This window comes from Camponotus vicinus, unplaced genomic scaffold, assembly GCF_025532165.1.
Source record: "Camponotus vicinus isolate PSW18456_S1 unplaced genomic scaffold, iyCamVici1.0 SCAF_5, whole genome shotgun sequence".
In the NCBI taxonomy this organism is placed as follows: Eukaryota; Metazoa; Arthropoda; class Insecta; order Hymenoptera; family Formicidae; genus Camponotus; species Camponotus vicinus.
In genome coordinates this window covers 3,661,303-3,681,900 of record NW_028141977.1, presented here as the reverse complement: position 1 = coordinate 3,681,900, position 20,598 = coordinate 3,661,303, and the positions used below count along the sequence as shown (strand labels likewise).

Sequence of the window (20,598 nt, the reverse complement as noted above, 5' to 3'; positions counted from 1 at the left end):
GACAAATTACTTTAAATTAAGTCAGTTTATTATAAATTAAACTAACTAAAAAGAAAAAAGAAGAAACTTTGGAATTCATGTTAGTACCAGTCCTTTGTCCATTTCACCAAAAATTAAGTACGAGTTTGGTGGCGCGCGTAGCGACAAAATGAAGAAACACATGCAATATTATAGAGTATCCTGAAAATATACGAAAAAGAATATACTAATACGAGATATTCAAAGTATATTCTGAGAATATATGAAAAATAATATACAACAAGAGATGTTATGGGATTATTCTCAGTATATTACATCTGTAACGTATATTTACAGTATGAGTATAGAATATTCGAATGATATCATGTGCTGTGTGAGACCTTAACTCATACAGCACAGAACATTGCAATAATATTGCGGCAATATTGCAATGTTGCTGCAATGTTACAACAATATTAATAATATTAATAATATTGCTGTAATATTCTGTGCCGTATGGGCTGTCAAATTCACGAACCCCAAAATGCATTAACTTTTGACACAGTCGATCCGTCCAGTTTCTCCTTAAATGACAGTTTACAACAATGCGCATTTGAAATATGGCCGCTGCGCCGGTAATTCGGGATATCGGCCGAGCAGCCGACGTTCGGCCGCGCTCGGCCGCGCTCGGCAATCTCCGTGGATCTCTGCGGGGGCAGAGGCCTCCTACCCTCTCGCGCAGTCTCGTACACTCCGCGCAGTGTTCACACTCTCGCGAACGGCGGCGCACGTAGCGCAACGTCTCGGTTCTCCTTCGTCCTGTGAGTGATCTTGCCGGAGTTTGTAATAATCGGTGTGTCGTATAATAATAATAACCGGGCTCGCACGATCGTCGTCGCGCGTCACATCCGAAACTCATCAGTTGTATGTCGCCTAGTTTTCCGCGATAAATCGGATACGCGCCACCTGCTGTTCAGTTTCGTTCAGCCACCCTCGCATCCACCACCCATCCCTGGCTGTCGTCGTCGTCGTCGTCGTCATCGTCGTCGTCGTTGTCGTCGCTGCCACTCCCCCGCCTCCAACCCCTCTCTATAATAACCCTTTTGAACCGGGTGTCCGAGGACTCGCAACACGACGGATATTTCGAAAAGAGATGGATCGTTCTTGTTGATAAGATCGATCGTTTCTCGCGTCTCGATCAATTCTGAGGACGACTTTGAATTTTGGCGCGAGTGTAGTACAGAGGTAAGTTGGCTTCAAGAGATCGAACCAAATGCGATAATCGCACTTTAAATTATCCTGCAGCGTGAATCGCGGACATTTCTCTCCGCAGCCTGTCATCGTGATCCCTATACACTTTGATCGTCGTTTCCGATATTCCGGAAGACGCAATCGGGATTTTGCGATTCGCAACCGCCGTCATCATCATCGACAACTTAAAGAAGTCATTGAGGGAATCGAACATATTTCGCGGTGGTGGCGTCGAGCCGGGATTAAAACTGTCAAAGTTCCTCTTGAGTGAAATAACCGGATTATCGAACTTATTTTTCCGAGACCTAAAGACCGAAGACTCGTCGACGTGACGTTAATATTCGAACAAAGTTGGAGCAAGTTCGCGGGAAGACAAGTTCGCGGTGGTGAGAGAAGTTGGCGGTCGATGAGGTCGTCCGGCAAATAACTCGCGTGAAGATTGCCGCATATGGGCGGACTCGGTTCTTCCAGAAGCGTAACTGAACGCGAAGGTTTGCGTTCGCACGAGGACGATCGTAAGACGTCGACGGGACTCTAACAGCGGTAGAGCTTCGATAGGACTCGAGGTATGTTACTGTCGACCACGAGGCATCCGTTGACGATCGTAAGAGGAGAAGAAACGCGGGAGCGAGCTGAGACAACGGTCGTCTGTTGACCGGGTGACAAAGTTGGTGCGCGTCTTCGGGATTTGAGAATCCTCGTGTGTGTCGTGCAAAAGAAAGAGTGTCGCGAGTCGCGGTGTCGTACGATATGTGAAACGAGTGTTAGGCGAACGAGTGATATAAAAGATTCTTCCTCTCGGAGATCGCGAACGGTGCTTGCCGTCATCCCTTTCACGTTACTTAATCCGCCTGAGATTTCGCGTGCGCGCGCGGGTGTCAGTGTATGTGTGTGTATGTGTCATAAACGGACCTCCATCATGAAAGTCTCCGGGGTGATAGCGGAGAGGGTCTTTGGGATGTGGCTCTTCGTGTTCATCGCTGCTTGCTTGATGCCGCTTGTAAAAGGTACGTATTAATTTTTATGCCACCGGGGAGCGAGAGGCTTCCTCTTTCAAGGAGAAGCGATGTATCGTAAAAAGAGTGATGTCTTTGCGTCTGGCGGAATCGAGGGAATTGAAGCCGACGTAGAGTGACCACATCCCTCAAGATCCCTCTAGTAAATAATAATATCCCCACTTTGTGGGGGAAAAACAATGGTGAATGGACCTTGAATGAGGCCGTGGCTAGCCTCCTAATTTCAGCGAGCCTTAATTTGAGATCAGATCTTTGGACCATTCGCGAGATGACTGGAGTAAATAAAAAGAGACGGACGAATTCCATAATCGTGTTTTTTATCGGTCGTTGCGCGCAAGAGTGTTGCTTTTAATATCAATTTTCAAATAATTTCCGACGGAACAATTTCGTTTATATTTCCGATTAAGCAAAGTTGAGAGTAATATATACACTTGTATATATTATTCTCAACTTTGTTCAGTTGTGGAAATAAATTAAACCAATCAATAAATTACTTTTAAATTTTATTTATCATTTTATTCTCGTTATTTTATTTGCATTATTTGCAAGAGAGGAGTTTAAAAAGATAGAGAGGATTAAAAATAAAAGACATTTTTTTTCTTTTAAAATGACTATTATATTTTATAGTATGTTATAAAATAAAATAGAGTTTTTGGAATGCAACATCTCTTATATGTAACGATCTAATAGACGAGCAAAAGCAGATAGCGTATCATCGCCATCAAAAACAGAAGAATAGTAAATATACGCACAGAATTGCGCAACTACGTTCAATCCGGAAACAATGTTTTTTAATACAAACAACGCTGTCGTTATTTCTTTTTCCTATGTGTTTTTAATATTTCGATATTAAATATCTCGCTAAGCGTTAAATTAAAATCTTTCTTGAGTAAAACGCGCTTAGAACTAATTGAGGATACATTATCCGCTGTATATTAGATCTTTATTTATTATTATTATTATCTATCTATTATTTATCTATCTATTATCGATCTATTATTTATTATTGAAGTTTACAATTTTTTTAAATTGCTCGTGGAGGAACTCATTGTTTTCAATCATTTGTAATTCGCACAGACTATAAAATGTTTGATATTCTAAGATTGACTCTAAATTGATCTTTATTAAAAAGGATATCCTTATTATCCTTATAATAAAAAATCAAAAGATACATATATAAATTTTTTGGATATTTTGCACATCACAAGTTAAATATGCAAGCTTGACCTCAAGATGAGGTATCACGAATCATGCGAATTGTTGTCATTTTTCAGAGATAATTTTAGAAGAAAATAATTGCCGTTTTTAAATTTAAAAGATAAGCTTGTAACAAAGAGAATAATATTCATAATAATTTTCAAAAAGGTTGGATTTTGAAAACAATATTTATAATACTCCTTTTTCTATTTAAAATTCGATATTTGTTGAAATTTCATGCTATTAATACAATTATTACAAATTTGTTACAAATAATTATTTCCCATAAATAAAATATAATAAAAATAAAATTAAAAAATAATTTTAAAGTGAGAGAAATAATCTTTGGACATATTGTTGTATTCATATTTTAATATTACAATTTATCTCAATTTGCTCTCTTTGTATACATACAATATTATTACAATATTACCGAAAATTCAGCAATTTTGTTTCAACTTTTTGATCTCTACTGTGTGCGCTTAATTTACCGTTAACATATTTCTATATTATTGCTTCAGCTTCATTTCCGAGGCTGTTTAGCAACTAATGAATATGCACTTATTCATCGATTCATTATACACGTCGCAGTATATGGATCTCATTATTTGCACACACTGTTTATATATTATTGGATAAAAAAAAATACGTCACCAGAAAATGGACGTATCCCGTCCATTATTATGCAATGTTGTTTGCATAATGTAGTGGCATTAAAAATATGATAGCATCATTCGGCAGGCGCGAAATGCGGGAGTGTAATGGGGAAAAAAGAGAGGAAGGCACGTAGATGTTACATTATAAAATAATATGATTTAATTTTAAAATACCGCAGTGTGTATACGAGTCGTATCGTTTTCGCGCGTGTAATTCGCGATCTCGCGACGCTCTGTCGAAGAGGAAAATGACGGCACGAAAATAACAACAGAGTGCGCGCGCGCTCGAGATCGATATTGTGTAATGTGTTTTTCTATTAAACTACGCGAAAATGAAATTTTGCAAAAAGGAATGATATACGAAACGGACGGCGGCATCGTACGCGCGCAATATTCCGTTGCACCTATTTCGCGCGTACTAATTTAATTGTGAATGGAAATCAATTTCGCGAAACTGAACGTATCGCGAAAAATTCTCGACATTAATCCGCTCTTTGCGCTGTATTGTATACACTATTTACGGATCGTTATACTTTTTTATTGGCTCGCGTAAAAAAGTCGACGATGTTTTATCCCTTCGATCGGGCACTGATTTTTCTCCGTTTAATCGTTTCTATATTTTTGTTTGATTTTTGCATAATGATATAATTGCATCTATATCGTTGCATTGTGTACAATGTACTTTACGCAACACGGCGTATCAAAAAGAAATATATTCTACTCTCTGGCACGCGTAATCCATATTTTCGTAATTGAGCCGATCGTTTTTCAATGGACGTTACACGATTAACGTGCTCTCAAATTCTCGTTAATCAACGTTATATCCATAATGTTCTTTAATTTATTAATGTATAATGCGTTTTTCATTAACGAAGAATCGCTGTTAATTAACTTAAAATCGTTTGTCGTTACATTAACCTTTGATGCACCAATATCGTTTCAAAAAGATTCAATAAATACTTTCGCCGTCCATGCAAAATTAAAGATAAACTCGATAAATAAAACATTTTATTTTCGTTTCTATCTATATCATCGTACATTCTTTTTTTTCTAATAAACATTTGTTGAAAATAATCACTTATGCATTTTTCTCACTAAAAATGCTTTACAAAAAACCGCTATTGAAAATTGGAGCTGAATTTGACCCAGTTTCGATACCTGTGAGGTAGCACACCATACACACACACATCACACGAGCTTTTAATTTACGAAAACGGTTCAATTTCAAGAATCAAACAGATAATTAAATGCTGAGTTAAAATATCATGAGGATAAAACCTGCATATTGCTTAAAGAGCAAGAGGCTTTTGATATTCAATTTTTTTCCAGGATATTCCGCATAGATTTATGTATTATATTATAATATAACGCGAATATATATCGTTAAAATTTTTATGTAGATATATCGCTGCATTCATACCACACACACACACACACACATATGTCGTCATAATTTCATGTTATTTTTCTTGAAGTATTCGCGAACCATTGTCGCATATCACTGTGTTAAAAAGCAGCATTAGGTGTGAGGTCTGGATAGCTCAGTGGTCTAGAGCAGTTACCCGGAAAGCGAAAGACACGGGTTCGATTCCCGATCCAGCCACTTGCGCCTCACATATTTTTCTAGTCTGCGAATATTGTTTTCTAGCAATTATTCGTTAGGCTGAAAAATGTGTGAATGCTCTCTCCACAGGATATGCGTCAATGCCATTGCCACGGATGGATTCTGTCGCTCGTTGATCAAATGGGCGTAAAGACACGTCCGACCTCCTCTCACATACATCCCTATCTTTCTCATTGTCGTGCTCGCGACTCTTGTTTTATCAAACAAGGTTGCAGCAGTCATGAGAATATATCTACTAAAAAATTACTTACCGTACGAGAGCGTAGGACGATTTTTCCGGCACGACTAGGGTAGAAATTTCCGCGAAGGCGGAATTTTCGGGCTTAAAATTGCGAATTTTACATGTCGAAAATTACATGTCATTTATAATGCAAATTGCGGCGTGTTATCGAAATATCCATATACTGGCTAATTATTGCGCGGTCACATAGATGAAAGTGCTACGGTTGGCGCGTTAAGCCGCATATCGCGGCATAAACAAAATATTATAAAGCGAAAGTACCGACATTAATTTACGTAAATAAACGCGCATATAGTCATGTTCTCATTTTTGAAAGGATTTGAGATCGGTTCTTTAATCGAGCAAATAAATTGCAGGCTTACACTTGCTTATTTAATCCCCTCGTTCGATATCCTGGAGTGATTAAGCTCCGAAACCTTGGGTATTTTAATGTTAATCTTGGAACAAAGTCTCTGCATAACGAAATCTTCAATGTGCAAATCGTATCGACATATTTTGCGTAAAAATTCGCGCTTAGGGGTTGTCGATGGACGAATCCTTAAAAGATGGTATGTGTAAGGACCCGAGAAAGTCTCTTGGATCCTAGCCAGAGTCGATTGTTGTGCAGCCGCGATACGGAATCATACGCGATAGAGTTATAGAAGCGAGAACGGGAGCGGAGGAGAGAGAGGGAGGGGGGTATAACCGCGAACAGCAGCGGGGGGAGGGGGTGATCTGTCTCGTTGGAAGGAGAAGGGGAAAAAACAGAAGAGAAAAAAAGCACAGAACTCTCTCGCGAATCTCGTCTCATTCGTTATACGCGGGATCGCCCTCTCGAATGGGGCTGAATTGCGGATTCATCCCTCCCGCGCGCGATCCTTCCTGCCCATCCATTCCGCCCAGTCTGGAATATCGCGTAATTACGAACTTGAACTTTCGAGTAGCTGACGAGGAGCGTAGGTCGATCGATGCGGCGCTTTCTCGTCCGGGAACTTGGAGCGAACGGTTACAGTTGCAAAACTGTAATTGCAGTCGTTTAGCTATGTTTCTTAATAAACTGATAATTCAACCGAGGAGAACGTTAGCGGCGTGCCAGCGAATCTGCCAACTGATTTCATCAGTACATGTCGTAGCTGATTTGGCGCCGACTGCGTTCGCATTAAGTGGATTCTGGAGTTTGTGCAGACATAGCACGACATTAGATTGGCGATAGGGATCGGGCGGATCCGCTGCTTCGTAACCACTTAAATGGCGCATTGTTCGAAAATCGTGGAGCATAGATAAGACTGCACCAAAATAACCGATTAGAAAAACCACATAAAGATTGTTAATTAAATTGACTAGATAAGATTAAATTTTAATTATTTCAGTGTCATTTATGGTTCAACAATTATAATCATTTCAATACAGTTTCCATTGATTAATTTTAAAATCGATCGAAAGTTAAAATTGTCCTTTTTTAAAAAAAAATACCTTGCATTCTATTACAAGGTAAAATGACAATACACGTAGGCATGACGAGAATCGATTTATTATTCTGTTATTTTGGATTCTCGCCGAAAACGTCGCACTCTGTGAGATATAAACAAGTTGGATCTTTTTATTTCTCATCGGAAAGACTGTGCAAGTTCGCACGATACATGTATCGGAGAATAGTTCCAAGTACATACTACGTATATTTGCTTCCTCGCGGTGGATATCGCTCTCGGGTATCCACTCTGCTCGTTTTTCACGGACTCGTTTCGTCGGTTTGCCCCCCCGGCGCCGGTAAAATGTGACCCGGAGCGTCGTGGTTGGTGCCTTTGCGAATTTTCTCCACGGTTCCTCTTTCTTTTGCGCTTTTCATATTCCGTTTCTTTACTCCCTGAAGAGCCCGAAATCGCGCGCGCGAATAGCTAGGCCAAGTGGAATCGCAGCATCGCCAAATGTCTTTGTTCCTCGTGTCGGTAATATAGTGGGACTGTAGGGGGACGGGGGAATAAGTGGACAGATTGCAGACGATATAGGCAGCTATGCTTCTCATCCTGTTCGCTCGTTCGCCTCGGTTGAGTCTGCCGCGACGCGTGTCACTGTGCATATATGTGTATATATATATATGTGTGTGTCTTTGTAGATAGGTGTATAAAGAATCCACATGTGCCAGCTGTTCGAGCTTAGATTAAGGAATTGAAATTGGTATGGTTTCGCTGAGTTAAGATTTCATCACACTTTAGGCACGCGAGAATGATGCCTATACTGAATGATGTTTATGACAATGGAAAATCTTGCAACATTTCAACAGTTGTGAGATTGCCATAAAATTTATCTCATCACGTCGATAAAATTTATCTCATCATCATCGATTCGAAAATTCAACGCTCATTGTAAAATTATATTCTTTTATAAAATCTATAATGTGCACATATAAAAAGTATCATATAACTCGTTATTAAAATGTAAAATTATACTCCGTTTCGACTTTTGTTCTGTTTAACATTTATTACATATAACCGTGTCGATGATATATTTCTCTGTATCATATTTTTTTGTAAGTTTTTACGCTAAAAATATGTTGATTTTTATTTCCGTATGTTATACGATGTGTATGTATTTGATAAATTTATATATATATAAATTTTTTTAGAACATTGTATCGATTTCTTTTTTATATTTATCCGGGTCAACGCATCTGCGTAAAAGTAATTTTTTTTTTGCAAGTTGGCAAGTCGGCTTGTTGCAACTTATGCGCAATGTGATTTAAAACAAAAATTAAAGAGTTTATATTGCACGTACAGTGGTATGAAAAATAAATAAAAAAAAATAACAGAGAATACAATGGTCTGCGGGCGAAACGATGGTTGGCTTTTGAATGTTTTGTTTTGTTTTCCAAAGAGTAAAATTGTATTGTCAAATTCGGACAGTTGGCGAACGAGAAAAATCGTTGAACGTGGAGCGCCTTCTGTGTTCTCGTTAAGTGCAACCAACTTTCATGAAGCCACAATAAACTCGTTAATGCGTACACGCGTATTGTGAATTCCGCGCGAATGCAGATTGCGAGATATTTGGAAGGAAGGGGAGGAGAAATTACTACTCTCTCGTATCATCGGAAACATTGCCGAGCGCGAGCAAACTGACAGGTCGGAAATATTTTTCGATACGCATATATACCTGTATTTTTTATTATACATGGAATAGTTTACAGTTAACGTACATCCCTTTTGAATTTCGAATATGTACAATATGATTTCTGCTTCGTACCCCAGGCTATCGCATCAAATAACCATTATTATTTCCAATTCTGTTTTATATTATTATTAATATTTCTACGCTACTCGATGTATACATTAGTTAATTATATTTAAAAATAATTTAATTATATTTAAAAATTGAACAGTAAATTAAAATTGTTCTCTATGAATCATTGAAGTAACTTTTTTTATGACTAATAGTCGAAGCTATGTAATAAATGACGAGCGCAGTAAAGCGTAATAAAGTATTATTGACTTATATATAAATTATTATAAATTATATTAATTAATTATTGTAAATTGATTCTAGATTTATGCTTAGAGGACAGGATTGGTTGGAAAAGTCCGATAGAAAAAATCACGATGAATTTCAGTTTTTATTATCCCGAACTTTACTCAATATAATAAACTTTAAAACTAACAAAATAATTAATATATGTAACATTAAAATATATATATTTATATAATTTTAAGCAAAAAGGCATTTTTGCTTTAATTAATAAATTATATTCACTAAGTTAATGAATTATAATCACTATAATTTAAAAAAAATAAAATTAATATAATAATAAACATTTTTTAAATTTAAATTAATATGTGAAATTTTTAAAATAAGAACTTTGGAGATATAATCTTTTATATAAATCTATTATACAATCTATATATCTGTTATATAATCTGTTATATTATCTATATAAATGTTACCAAATTTTATATTAATTTTTAGTTTAACAAGAGAAATGTGCAATAATAACAGAATTAAAATATCAATATAGATTTAATTCGTGTTTACTTTTCAACATTTTCTAACAAAAAACTAATTTACTTGCTACATCGATTCCTAATCTATTGTGGATTTTATTTTGAATAAAACTTAGAAAATACTCTCAATTGATGAATATCAATAAAAAGACTCAATTTATTTTGATATTTTTAATGAAAAAAACTAACTTTGTTTTTTTCGAAAAATACTGTTTCTACCACTGGCACCGATTTTATCCAAAAAAATATCGAATTTCGGCAATTCTGCAAAAGAAGTACGTAAAAATTAATTAATACCGACAATTCAATTTGAAACGGAATGTATTCGTTGTAAGCCGCGAAATCCACGCGCGCGTGAAAGCGTGTACCTCGTGTGTCGCAGGGATCGCGATTGCTTCCTCGGAATATAGTGCCGATGAAATACGGTAAATGTTCCTATATCGCTGGCTGCGGTTACCGTCTTTGCATATTTATGGAAATGCGTATCGAAAGTACGTTTTATCGTATCTCCATAGCATGCGCTGCAGCGAATAGCGGCCGATCGTTCGGAGAACTCGTCGATACCGCCGCTCTTCTCTTACCCCTGCTCTCTCTTAAAACCATCCCTCTTTCTTCCGTTTCACGAAAAATCTACCTAGCCCTTGGGCGAACAACCCCGCCTTCCAAGGAGTAAGAAGAATAATAAACTTGAATTTTCTTTTACGCAAATTACATAATAATGTATAGGTATATCTACGAGATATATTTAAATGTGTATTCGTTTATCGAACTCGAATAGTGGATAATTTTTCAATTTAATTTCGCAAAATTCTTGCTCATTAATTTCCAATATTAAATATTTTAATAATTAAATTAAAAATCAAATTTTCGTCGAGAGATAAAGTTCAGTTTAGATTAAACAGAAAAAGATATAATTCGACAAATCTTTTAATTCGAACAGTTATAATTCTCTTTTTTAAAATAACTATTCTTTTTCGAGATGTATTTCGTGGTATCTAGAGACTTCGGGACACCTTGTAGATATTGATTTGGAACATTTTCTAAGAGGAGAGAACGCGCGAGGACGTAGCGACAAAAAATCCTGGAGAATTACGAGCTTTAATGGGTTGGCGACGCTTTCGTATCTCGCTTGGAAAGAAGAGGGACTCCTGGGAACGGGAGAAAAAAGTGATTAGCAGAATGATTAAACGTTTCGACAAGGATTCTCGGGATAGAGAGAATAGAAAACCAGAGAATCGAGAAGCCATACGTAAATGGAAGGAAGGAGGGTTGAGACGTCGGAAGATTCGATTAAAAATGCGGTTACTATCCGAGCGGTTTTTGAAATTAGCGAGACGGTAGTGCCTGTCGAACGGGTTTTGGAAGCCAATGGAACGGTAAATTTTCCAAAGCACAGCTTTCGAATTTCCTTTTCCTTTTCCGTTGGCTGGAATATTGCCAAGGGCGATCCCAAGGGACGTTAGACAACACCATCATCCTCGTCGCAGCCTGCTAATTAAGGACAGTTTGTCGATGCGGAGCAATCGCTAATTGATATTTGCGCGACTGTGTCTGCTTCAAAGAGCCAGCATTAGAGATCCGTTCGTTACAACATCTTGCGATTCGATAGAATACCGTATTTCTTTGTGCATGTCGAAACTGCGAAGAGATAAAGGTTCTTGCGGAATGTTTGATCATACGTGTATACAAGATACGGCAAAACTGGTCCTTGTAGCTTACATCCCCATGTTCTTCGATCGACAATCTTTCAAAGGCAAACAGCTAAGACTGACAGTCGTTTAAATATCGTAACGTTAATAATTACATAGACAATTTAATATTATTAATAAAACGTTATTCTTCTTTAAATCATTTTAAATCATTTTTTAAAATTGCAATTTCAGTAGAAATATGATTGAATCTTTTTAATTGTCGAAGTATTTAACGCGTTAAATTTAATTTTAGTAAGAGAAAGTCGATTCTAGATTGACGATTGAAAAATGCGATATTATCAGAATTATTATAATATTTGTTAAAAGAGAAGATTCCACATTTATGATGACGCGGTACGAAATATCGTGAAAATATGAAATTTCTCTTTCGAAGATTATTATTTGAAAAGAAGCTTTTCCAATATTTTTTTCCATTTTTTAATCAATAGATAAATAAATCTCTGCGAATTAAAAATCAGGTAATTCGATTTAATTATTTACTTCTTCAATTCCCTTCGCTTCTCGCTCTTTAGTCAAAGCTTACAATTCGAGTCGATGGTCGAAAAACATGGGGGCAAGTGTGAAGCGTCACTCGATTAGTGAATCACAATCGCAGTCGAATAGTGTCGCGTGTCATTAAAGAGCCAGCCAAACTAATTTGCTATTACTGCGCCGGCGCATGTCGCCTGTCATTGAAGATACCGCCGAAACTAATTAGTTCCACGTCTGGAACGGACGTTGTAAACCCGCCCCCGGCTTTCTCCGCTCTCGTAATAACACGTATCCGCCAATCGCTGTAATTCCGTCGCGAGAATCGATTGCGCCAACCCCTGTTTTCTTATCTTCGACTTTCGCACACCGAATGCGATTGCGTCGCCGCTATCTATATTATAGTCATGCTCTCCCTTCCCCTCTTTCAACAATACTTCCGATTCCCTCTTCCGGCAGTTTATCATTTTCTCTCGACCTTCCATCGACTCGCGCGGATACGATATTTCTCACCCCGTTTGCGTCGTGACTACAAATTAGCGTAGACGCGCGCGCGTTTTCTACATATCGAATTTTTTTTTACGATTATGTTATATTTTAATTATTCAGTATATACATATATATTTCGAGTTGAAGTAAAATCTGTACGAAGCGCGTGCCGAGAAGTACGATTTTATTGCATATTTTCCAATTGGTGAGAGCCTCTTCATTTTCGATCGCTCATAACTCGGAACCATCGGCGCTTCGGTATTTTTATCGAGGTGAAATTGATGTCCGATTGGTTCAAAGATCTCGTCGAGCGTGCGCGCGAATTGATTGCCACCCTGTAGCGCAACAATCTATCAGTTCTTGTTTCGCGTCTGTCTTCCCATCTCATCTGGTCCGTAGCTCGTGCGCGACTACGACTTTTTAATTCCATCTCGCTGCCTCGTATTTAATTATCTTCGTCATTTGCAGCGACATTTAATTCTTTGAATTAATGACGCGTTCTGCCGGCCGCGTCTTTATCTGTGTGTGCGTGTGTATGTGTATGTGTGTATTCTGCCTGTGCGTGTATGTCTGCCTCGTTACCCTTCCGGATGCAACAAATCACCACCGATCCCTGATGACCGATGTTATAGGGCGCGTACGGCGAACAGGTGAAATGAATTATAACGCACCGCGTGGCGATGCGTATGCACGTGTGCGTGCGTGCGTGCCTCGAAAGTTCATTTACTTATCGAAAACTCCGAAAAGCAAGATTATTCCTCGCCGTCTCGTGGGAGGTAGCGAAGCTGAGGGAGAGCGAGAAATATTGGACGAGGGATATAATAGTATTTACCGAGTGGAAGAGATACGGGACCAAGAATGTATGCAGATATTTCTAATGGTTATTCCTATCGGATATTAGGCATATCGACATGCTATTTCGCGAGAAATGTAAGGGAGAAATAGCTGGAAAGATATTCGAGATATCGTAAGATTGTGACAAGCACGGGGTCTGCTTTTGATTGAAGATGATCTTTGATTGGAAAAAGAAACATTTTACATCATTGTTGAAATAATCGGTACAATACATGCGCATTGATATACAATATCGGTCAAAAGTATTGCATCAGTTGCAAGAATATAAGAGGCAAGTAAATGAATAAATTTTTCATTTTTTTCTCGCTAGCTCATATTTATAAAATTATTAAAGTATAAAATAACAGTAATAGAATATTATTTGGTAATTTACATGTTTTTGTTCATTGAAATAACGACTTTCCTGTTTCTATAAGTGAGGCAATATTTATGACCGGTACTATATATAATCAAATATAATTGTAAATTACTGTATGTAATAAAATATATATGCTGTATACATTAATGCCTGTAATGTAATATATAAGTATATGTTGTATATTACTGTTATATTAATGTAATATAATATATATAATATTAATTAATACTGTATGTATATAACGATTACGTACTATAAGTCCAATACACACGCGAGCGCAAATGAATGAATTAAAAAGAAAGGGAAGCACAATTACACAGGTCTACAAAAAATGGGGTCATGATTGTTGTTGGGCAGCTGGGGGTCATTCCCGAAGTAATTTTCTGCATAGAATCCGAATCCGAGGTCAGAATTGGCCCATCACGTCAGGATTTTGAGATATTTGAGGTTATATACTCGAAAAATGGCTTTTTGGGCTACTTTTGAGGTTATGTACAGGACGCACAAAATTTTTTAGCTCTTTTCTTCTAATTGCATCATTTAGTACTACTCTTTCCCTTCAAAATGAGCTGTCGAATGGTCATCTACGATTTTTCCTTGCAAAGTTACGGCCATTTTAAGATGACATGATGAATTCCAAACCCTGCGCCGTTATAGCCCAACAACCTCATGAGCATTCACATTAAACCTGTAAACTTTGAACTATAAACTCGAAAACCTGGACTGAAAACTGTATATATGGGTTTGATGGAGAATCTGAAATCAGATTTTGAAAATTCAAGATGGCGGATCCAATATGGTGGACAAAAATTTTAATTTCGCTCAAATTTGAACTGAGAACTGAAAACATGGATCACTAGTTTTTTTATTCCTCGCCCATTTTTCACCTGACTTGGCGAAACGCCATTTTAATGCATAGGTAACACAGGGCAGAGGAGGGGAGCGGTAGGGTATAGATGGGGGCAACGGCAAACTCGGTCGACACTTGGAAACTTGTGCGGAAAACGTGCGCTTGTACAGGAATATCGGGCACGTAATGTTGCGCGCAGTTGCGGTCACGAGTACGTTGAGCACGGTCAGTAGGACGTGAACCGAATTAACATTCCGTTCTGCCGGTGCGCAAAATTATTTCCGAACACCACCCTTATTGGCGGTAGCGAGAGATGAAGGGGGAGATCGGGAGAGAGTTCACGCGGCGAGTTCACGCAATTTCTCTGCCAATCCGCTGTCGAAGGACGAGGAGGAGGGGGCGGATTACGTGTAGCATTGTTCGCGAAACTTGAATATCGCGATAAGACGCGAAAGTTAGCGATCTCCCAGGGAAACTTCTTGCGGACGACGCGGCAATTGCCGCGACAGGGTAACGAGAACGAACGAACGACGTTTCGCGTGTCACGTCTAATCTCGTCCACAGCGTGCGACAATCAGGATTCGCAGGAGGATGGAAAACGGCAAGGTAACTCGTCATCTCGTCTGCTCCTCCTGACGCGCTCCTAAACCTAGTTTCGAATATCATAGTTCCATTGTTCTCGACATTATATTCCGGATATTAAGTTTTATATATTAATATTTCTCTCTCGTTTTAGTATCGAAATCTCGTAAACATGCATAAGTAGGTTACACTCTCGTGATTTTATCGCCACTTTGTTAGATGTGTAGGAGAGGTTGTTTTGATGCTCACATTGTTTAATTGCCCACAAAAATCAGGAGAATGCCTGATTTGGAAGATATAACAAATTAAAGTTTGACAATTTTATTTTGCTTTTTCTTAAGTAAATTGATATTAGAAATGAAGTTTGCACATTAATCTGTTTCATCTTCTAGAAAAGGTTTATTTACATTATTTGAAGGATAGCTACATGGATATTTTATCAATAATCGGTTTCACCTATTTTTCGCATTTTCATATTTTTTCATATTTTTTTTGAAGTGAGGCTGCATGGAAGGGAACAAAGTTCCTCTCCCGCTCACGCATCAAAATCGTAAACAGACTTTTTAAAAAAATAACAGATTATTATGGCGTACTTTACTGTCAAACATTAATTTGTTATATCTCCTAAATTCCCCACTTGATTTTTACGGACAATTACTCAGAATTTCTCCTACAACATAACTAACAAGAGAACTTCGCAAACTGGATAATTCTGATTTTGATGAAACTTTATATACGAGAGATAAATAGATAAATTTAAAAATTTGTAGTTGTTGAAAAACAATTCTAAGAGATGATATCTTATATATAGAGTGGCTTTTTACTTTTCTCAATATCTATACCAAAATTATTCGAGATATCAAAAAATGTTTTATATAAAAATTTTATTGTAAGAACCCTCTATTTAACCGTATTAATAAAATTAAAAAATAATAATTTTTGAAAAAAATTATTAATGTGATTTAAATAGAGGTATTCTTATCACAAAAATTTCATATAAAACATTTTTTAATATCTCGAATAATTTTAGGAGATACATCCAAAAGAGCAAAAAGCCGTTTTATTATGTGAGAGATGATGTTACTCTTTCATGTGTTTTTGAGTCTCAACTGAAAATTTCTAAATTCATATATCCTGCCCTCCCTTCTAACTTGTGTATAAAGTTTCATCAAAATCAGAATTTTCCAGTTCACGAGATTCCCTTGCAAATAGCGATAAAATCGGTGAAGTGTAACCTATTATGTACACTTATTAAAATCTCCTCTTAGAGAATCTGTATACTACAATTATTTTATAAGATATTCGATTTTAAAATCATGGAGCAACGTTTTACAAATTTTCTACCTTTTCACAGATTTACTGTGATGAAAAAAATTGCGAAAACATTTCGCAAAAACTGGCGCATATATTCTTTCATAAAAGTGTCATGGCATTTCAACATGACACGTAATGTTTTATTATCAGAGAATGCTTATTTTGTAAGAGCATTCCGCGTAAAGCTGCAAAACTGTCAGGAGGGCGACGTTTCATATGCAGTAGTATATGCCTTCGATATCTCGGGGGATGCCTGCCCCCTCAATTGCCATATTCACGAGCGTGTTCTAAGCCCGCGAATATGCGCGATAGAGTGACGTCTATCGTAGTCTGAGACTTAGGAAACGGCGGTTTTCCGCGGCGAGAAGATGAGGGGGATAAAAGGGTGAGAAAGAGAGAGAGAAAGTCGAAGCATAATCCGTCAGAAAAAAGATTTATTCTCATGAAAACTGTATTACCGGCCGTCACTCCAAGGAACTTGGCAGGCGCCGTTGCATGCGCCTTTTTCCGCGAATTTATCCGTGCGAGGGGTGGATAGGGGAGGGAGCAGTCTCGGTTGCAATGGAGGACGTGGAAAATTGGATGTTCAGCGCCACTGGGGTGCATTCCGAAATCTCCCTCGTACGTTCCGTTCCGCGAAAATGCACGAGAACGTTTCCCAGCATGGGAATATATTTGCCGCAGTCTCGAGTGACTTGCATTCTCAAAAACTGTCGACCGAACGAATACGTTCCGACTGCATCGGGAGATAAGTGTTTGCGAAGTGGATCGTATATACTTTCGGTATTTATTAATGGCGACTTTAATAGTTCTCAATGGAACACGTGCAAGTATTTCTACTCTTTTGCCGGGACCTTGTTTCGCTAAAAGAAACTTTGTTTTTAGAGACTTAGAGCGTGGGAACGTCGCGTATTATAACGCCAACGTGTTATTCAAAAATATTATTTATGAAGTTTAGTTTATGATTTTCGATATCTTTTTTTTTTAACGAATTATATGAAATATTTATATATGACTTTTAGATTTTTATTTTTGATTTATATCGTTGATTTAATTAATTTACAGTGAAGAGATTTATGTTTATATTAATATGAACACTTCGTAAAACTAAAATAATCAAAAATATTTTATTGAAAAAATTTATTATCGATTATGATTAAAATATTTTTGTGATGTCGTTGATAAAATTAAATTATGATGTCAATTATGTTGTCAATAATTATCTCTAATCCCCTCGAATCAACTCGAGATATATCGAACTTTGAGAACGGTATTTCTTGAGATTCCTTCGAGATAGGTACGTTCCCAAAGACCCATCTTGACGTTCACGGCGCGTAAAAGAGGGTCAGCTCGAGGGGAATACTAACGTCAACTGTCAGGATCGGTGACACTTCCAACTCGGGATGGATATAGATATAGTGCATGTACGGGTGTGAATGACCAGTTACAGAAAATTCCTGGAAAATCTTTGCTAAATAGGTATCATCTTTATAGCGCACAATAATTGAAAACTGTAATACTCGTCATTTGTATTTTAATATTTCCTTTAACAGGGAGGAAAAAAATATAAAAAAATTAAATAGAGATACACGTTATATTAGTACGATTAATAAATCATATTTAACTAATAATTAATAAAAATTAATTATAATAAATAATAATTATTAAAATTGAAGCGTTCCTTTTATCTATTTCTTCACTTAATCAATTATTTTAATCCCTTATTTTTCAAGCTTATAATTTATGAAATAATATCTGTGTATATAATGTAATTAATAACCTGAGTCTCTCGTCTTTGTCGACATACGTGTAATTACATTACTTCGTACAGTCGTGACATGGACTCAGTGGTCATTTACTGGTGAGTGGTCGTTCACTGATGCTATCCTAGTCTATCAACTCTACGTGGTACCTGACTCTTCCGCACCCATCGGGGGGATGCGGTACAGCGTGGCGCTTGGGTCGGTGTCACGAGAGTGGGTCGGCCATGACGTCACACGCGACTATGGGGGAGAGATCGATCCCAGGATTCGCGGTCTGTGCCCGAGGGCGTATAGCGTCCTCTTTCTCTCTCCCTTTTCCTCTCTCTCTCTCTCCCTTTTCCTCTTTCTCTCTCTCCGTCTTTCTCTTCTCTCGTATACGTTCGAGATTTCTCTGAGGTCCTCCCTTTCTCTTTCTCTTTGCCTGAATTCTGTCCAGGGTTCACAAAGGGAGTTGGCCTTTGACGGGCTAAGTAAAGGTGATTTTGCAATGCCACATCATCGGCCCCTATCCGCGAATCACTCGACAATGAAAGCAACAGGGCAAATTCTAGATCCGAAATTCGCACTCGCGTAATCTCGCGAAATTGTTCGATATACATACGTAAATTTTTCGACTTACAACTCTATTCAAGCGTCTTAAGACGATCTTTTATTCCATGACATCATCATATAGAGAGATTTTCAAATTTTCTTATCGATAGAGAGGTATCTGTCGTGTGTTTCTTGGCTCTAACAACAGGCTGCAAAATAGATATAATCCAAAATTAATGGTCTACAAATAATGATTTATTGATTGTGTTCTTAACAGTACCTATTAACATGTTTACTGCCCATGCATCACTCTTGTACACACGCAACGTACACACACGCATACACATACACACATACACACATATGTAGGCGTCCACACGAGAGAATATAACAAAATAATTACATGGATACACAATTGAATAAAACAATTAGAAGTTTCCAGAGCGGATACAACAATTTATATTTTTATAATATTCGGTAAATATCGCGAATTAAAAAAATTTCTCGGTTGTACAATTATTTTATTTTATAGACTGGAAATTTGTCAAAATTTTTTTTTAAATATAACAATTCTATTTACAAATTCATTTTATTTGTTTTACGAGATACGGAATTTTATTATTATAAAAAAATCATATATTGCCATTAAATTGATTATTTTATTAAAAAAATGTAAATTATTATATTATTATCGTATTAGTACAATGGGATGTAAAATAATGCTACATCTTGTGCATATTAATGACTATATCTATTGATAGTATATTTCCAAGAAGAGATTATATTAATTATATATAAAAAAGTTTTTAAAATTTTATAAGAGCAATTTTAATAGTTTCCGAAAATAGAAGTGCAATAAAATAGCCAAAATCACTGTACTTTGAAATAAAACGTATCACTTAGAGTACTTTACATCAGTTTGGTTGACGCCAACTATCGAATATGTCGATTCCCATTGTAAAATCTTTACAGGAAATATTTCGATATTTTCCAATAATTGATTATCAACATAATACGTCGAACAACGGTAACGGAATAATGTCCGAGAGAATTTACAATGATTTAGCATGCGGCACAGTGAATTAAAATTTCTGCTGCGTGTTGATTGCTTTAAATTAATACCATAAATTACTGCAATGTTATTATTACTGTAGAGTTAACAAAGTGGAGGGGTGTGTATATTTTGCGCGCCTCATCCCCTATCAACGGGGTTAATGCTGGATGGAAACGAGGCGCTCGATTTTGCGAATAAATATTATATAGACGCAAATGTGTGTGTGTGCGCGTCGTGCGTTTCATCTCATCTCATCTCATCTCATCTCGTCTTGTCTCATCTCGCTACCTCCGAGGTGGAATATGTAGCGAAAACTGGACGAGGACAGCTGTAAACGCAATTAAGTCCGGACGTGGGGCGCACGTGCGTCCGCCACCGCAAAATACCGAGGATGGCGAACTTGTCGCTATATCCCGTCAAGTGAAACATAATTAAATAGAGCCGAGTGCAAAGGGCGGTGCAAGGTTTCCGTTTTCGCCATAAGCTGCAACCTGCCGTCGTCGTCGTCGTCTCGAACCACTTACCTGCTCTTCGTATGCGCACCTTAACGCGATTCTACCTCTCGGATTTATATCGTTTATTTCTTCCTTCGTTCGTCTGAGAATTATTCTACCGTGGATCTGCTGCGGTTAACATCGTCAACGGCGATATGATACTACTATTTTGCTGTTTTTTATTATTTATTTATTTATTTCTCTCTCTCCTTCCTCT

The 20,598-nt window shown here is 37.3% G+C and overlaps 1 protein-coding gene across 5 annotated transcripts in view; it reads left to right on the top strand.

Moving 5' to 3' along the window:
- The first annotated feature begins 724 nt into the window (after nucleotides 1-724).
- Sns (sticks and stones) overlaps nucleotides 725-20,598 on the top strand; it is a 298,003-nt gene continuing 278,129 nt past the window's right edge. For all 5 annotated transcript variants that reach the window (XM_083099163.1, XM_083099161.1, XM_083099162.1 and 2 more), the window contains exon 1: nucleotides 725-2,216. In XM_083099163.1, coding sequence (XP_082955289.1) covers nucleotides 2,105-2,216 — 112 coding nt within the window. In that variant the 5' untranslated portion in view covers nucleotides 725-2,104. The remainder of the gene's footprint in view (nucleotides 2,217-20,598) is intronic.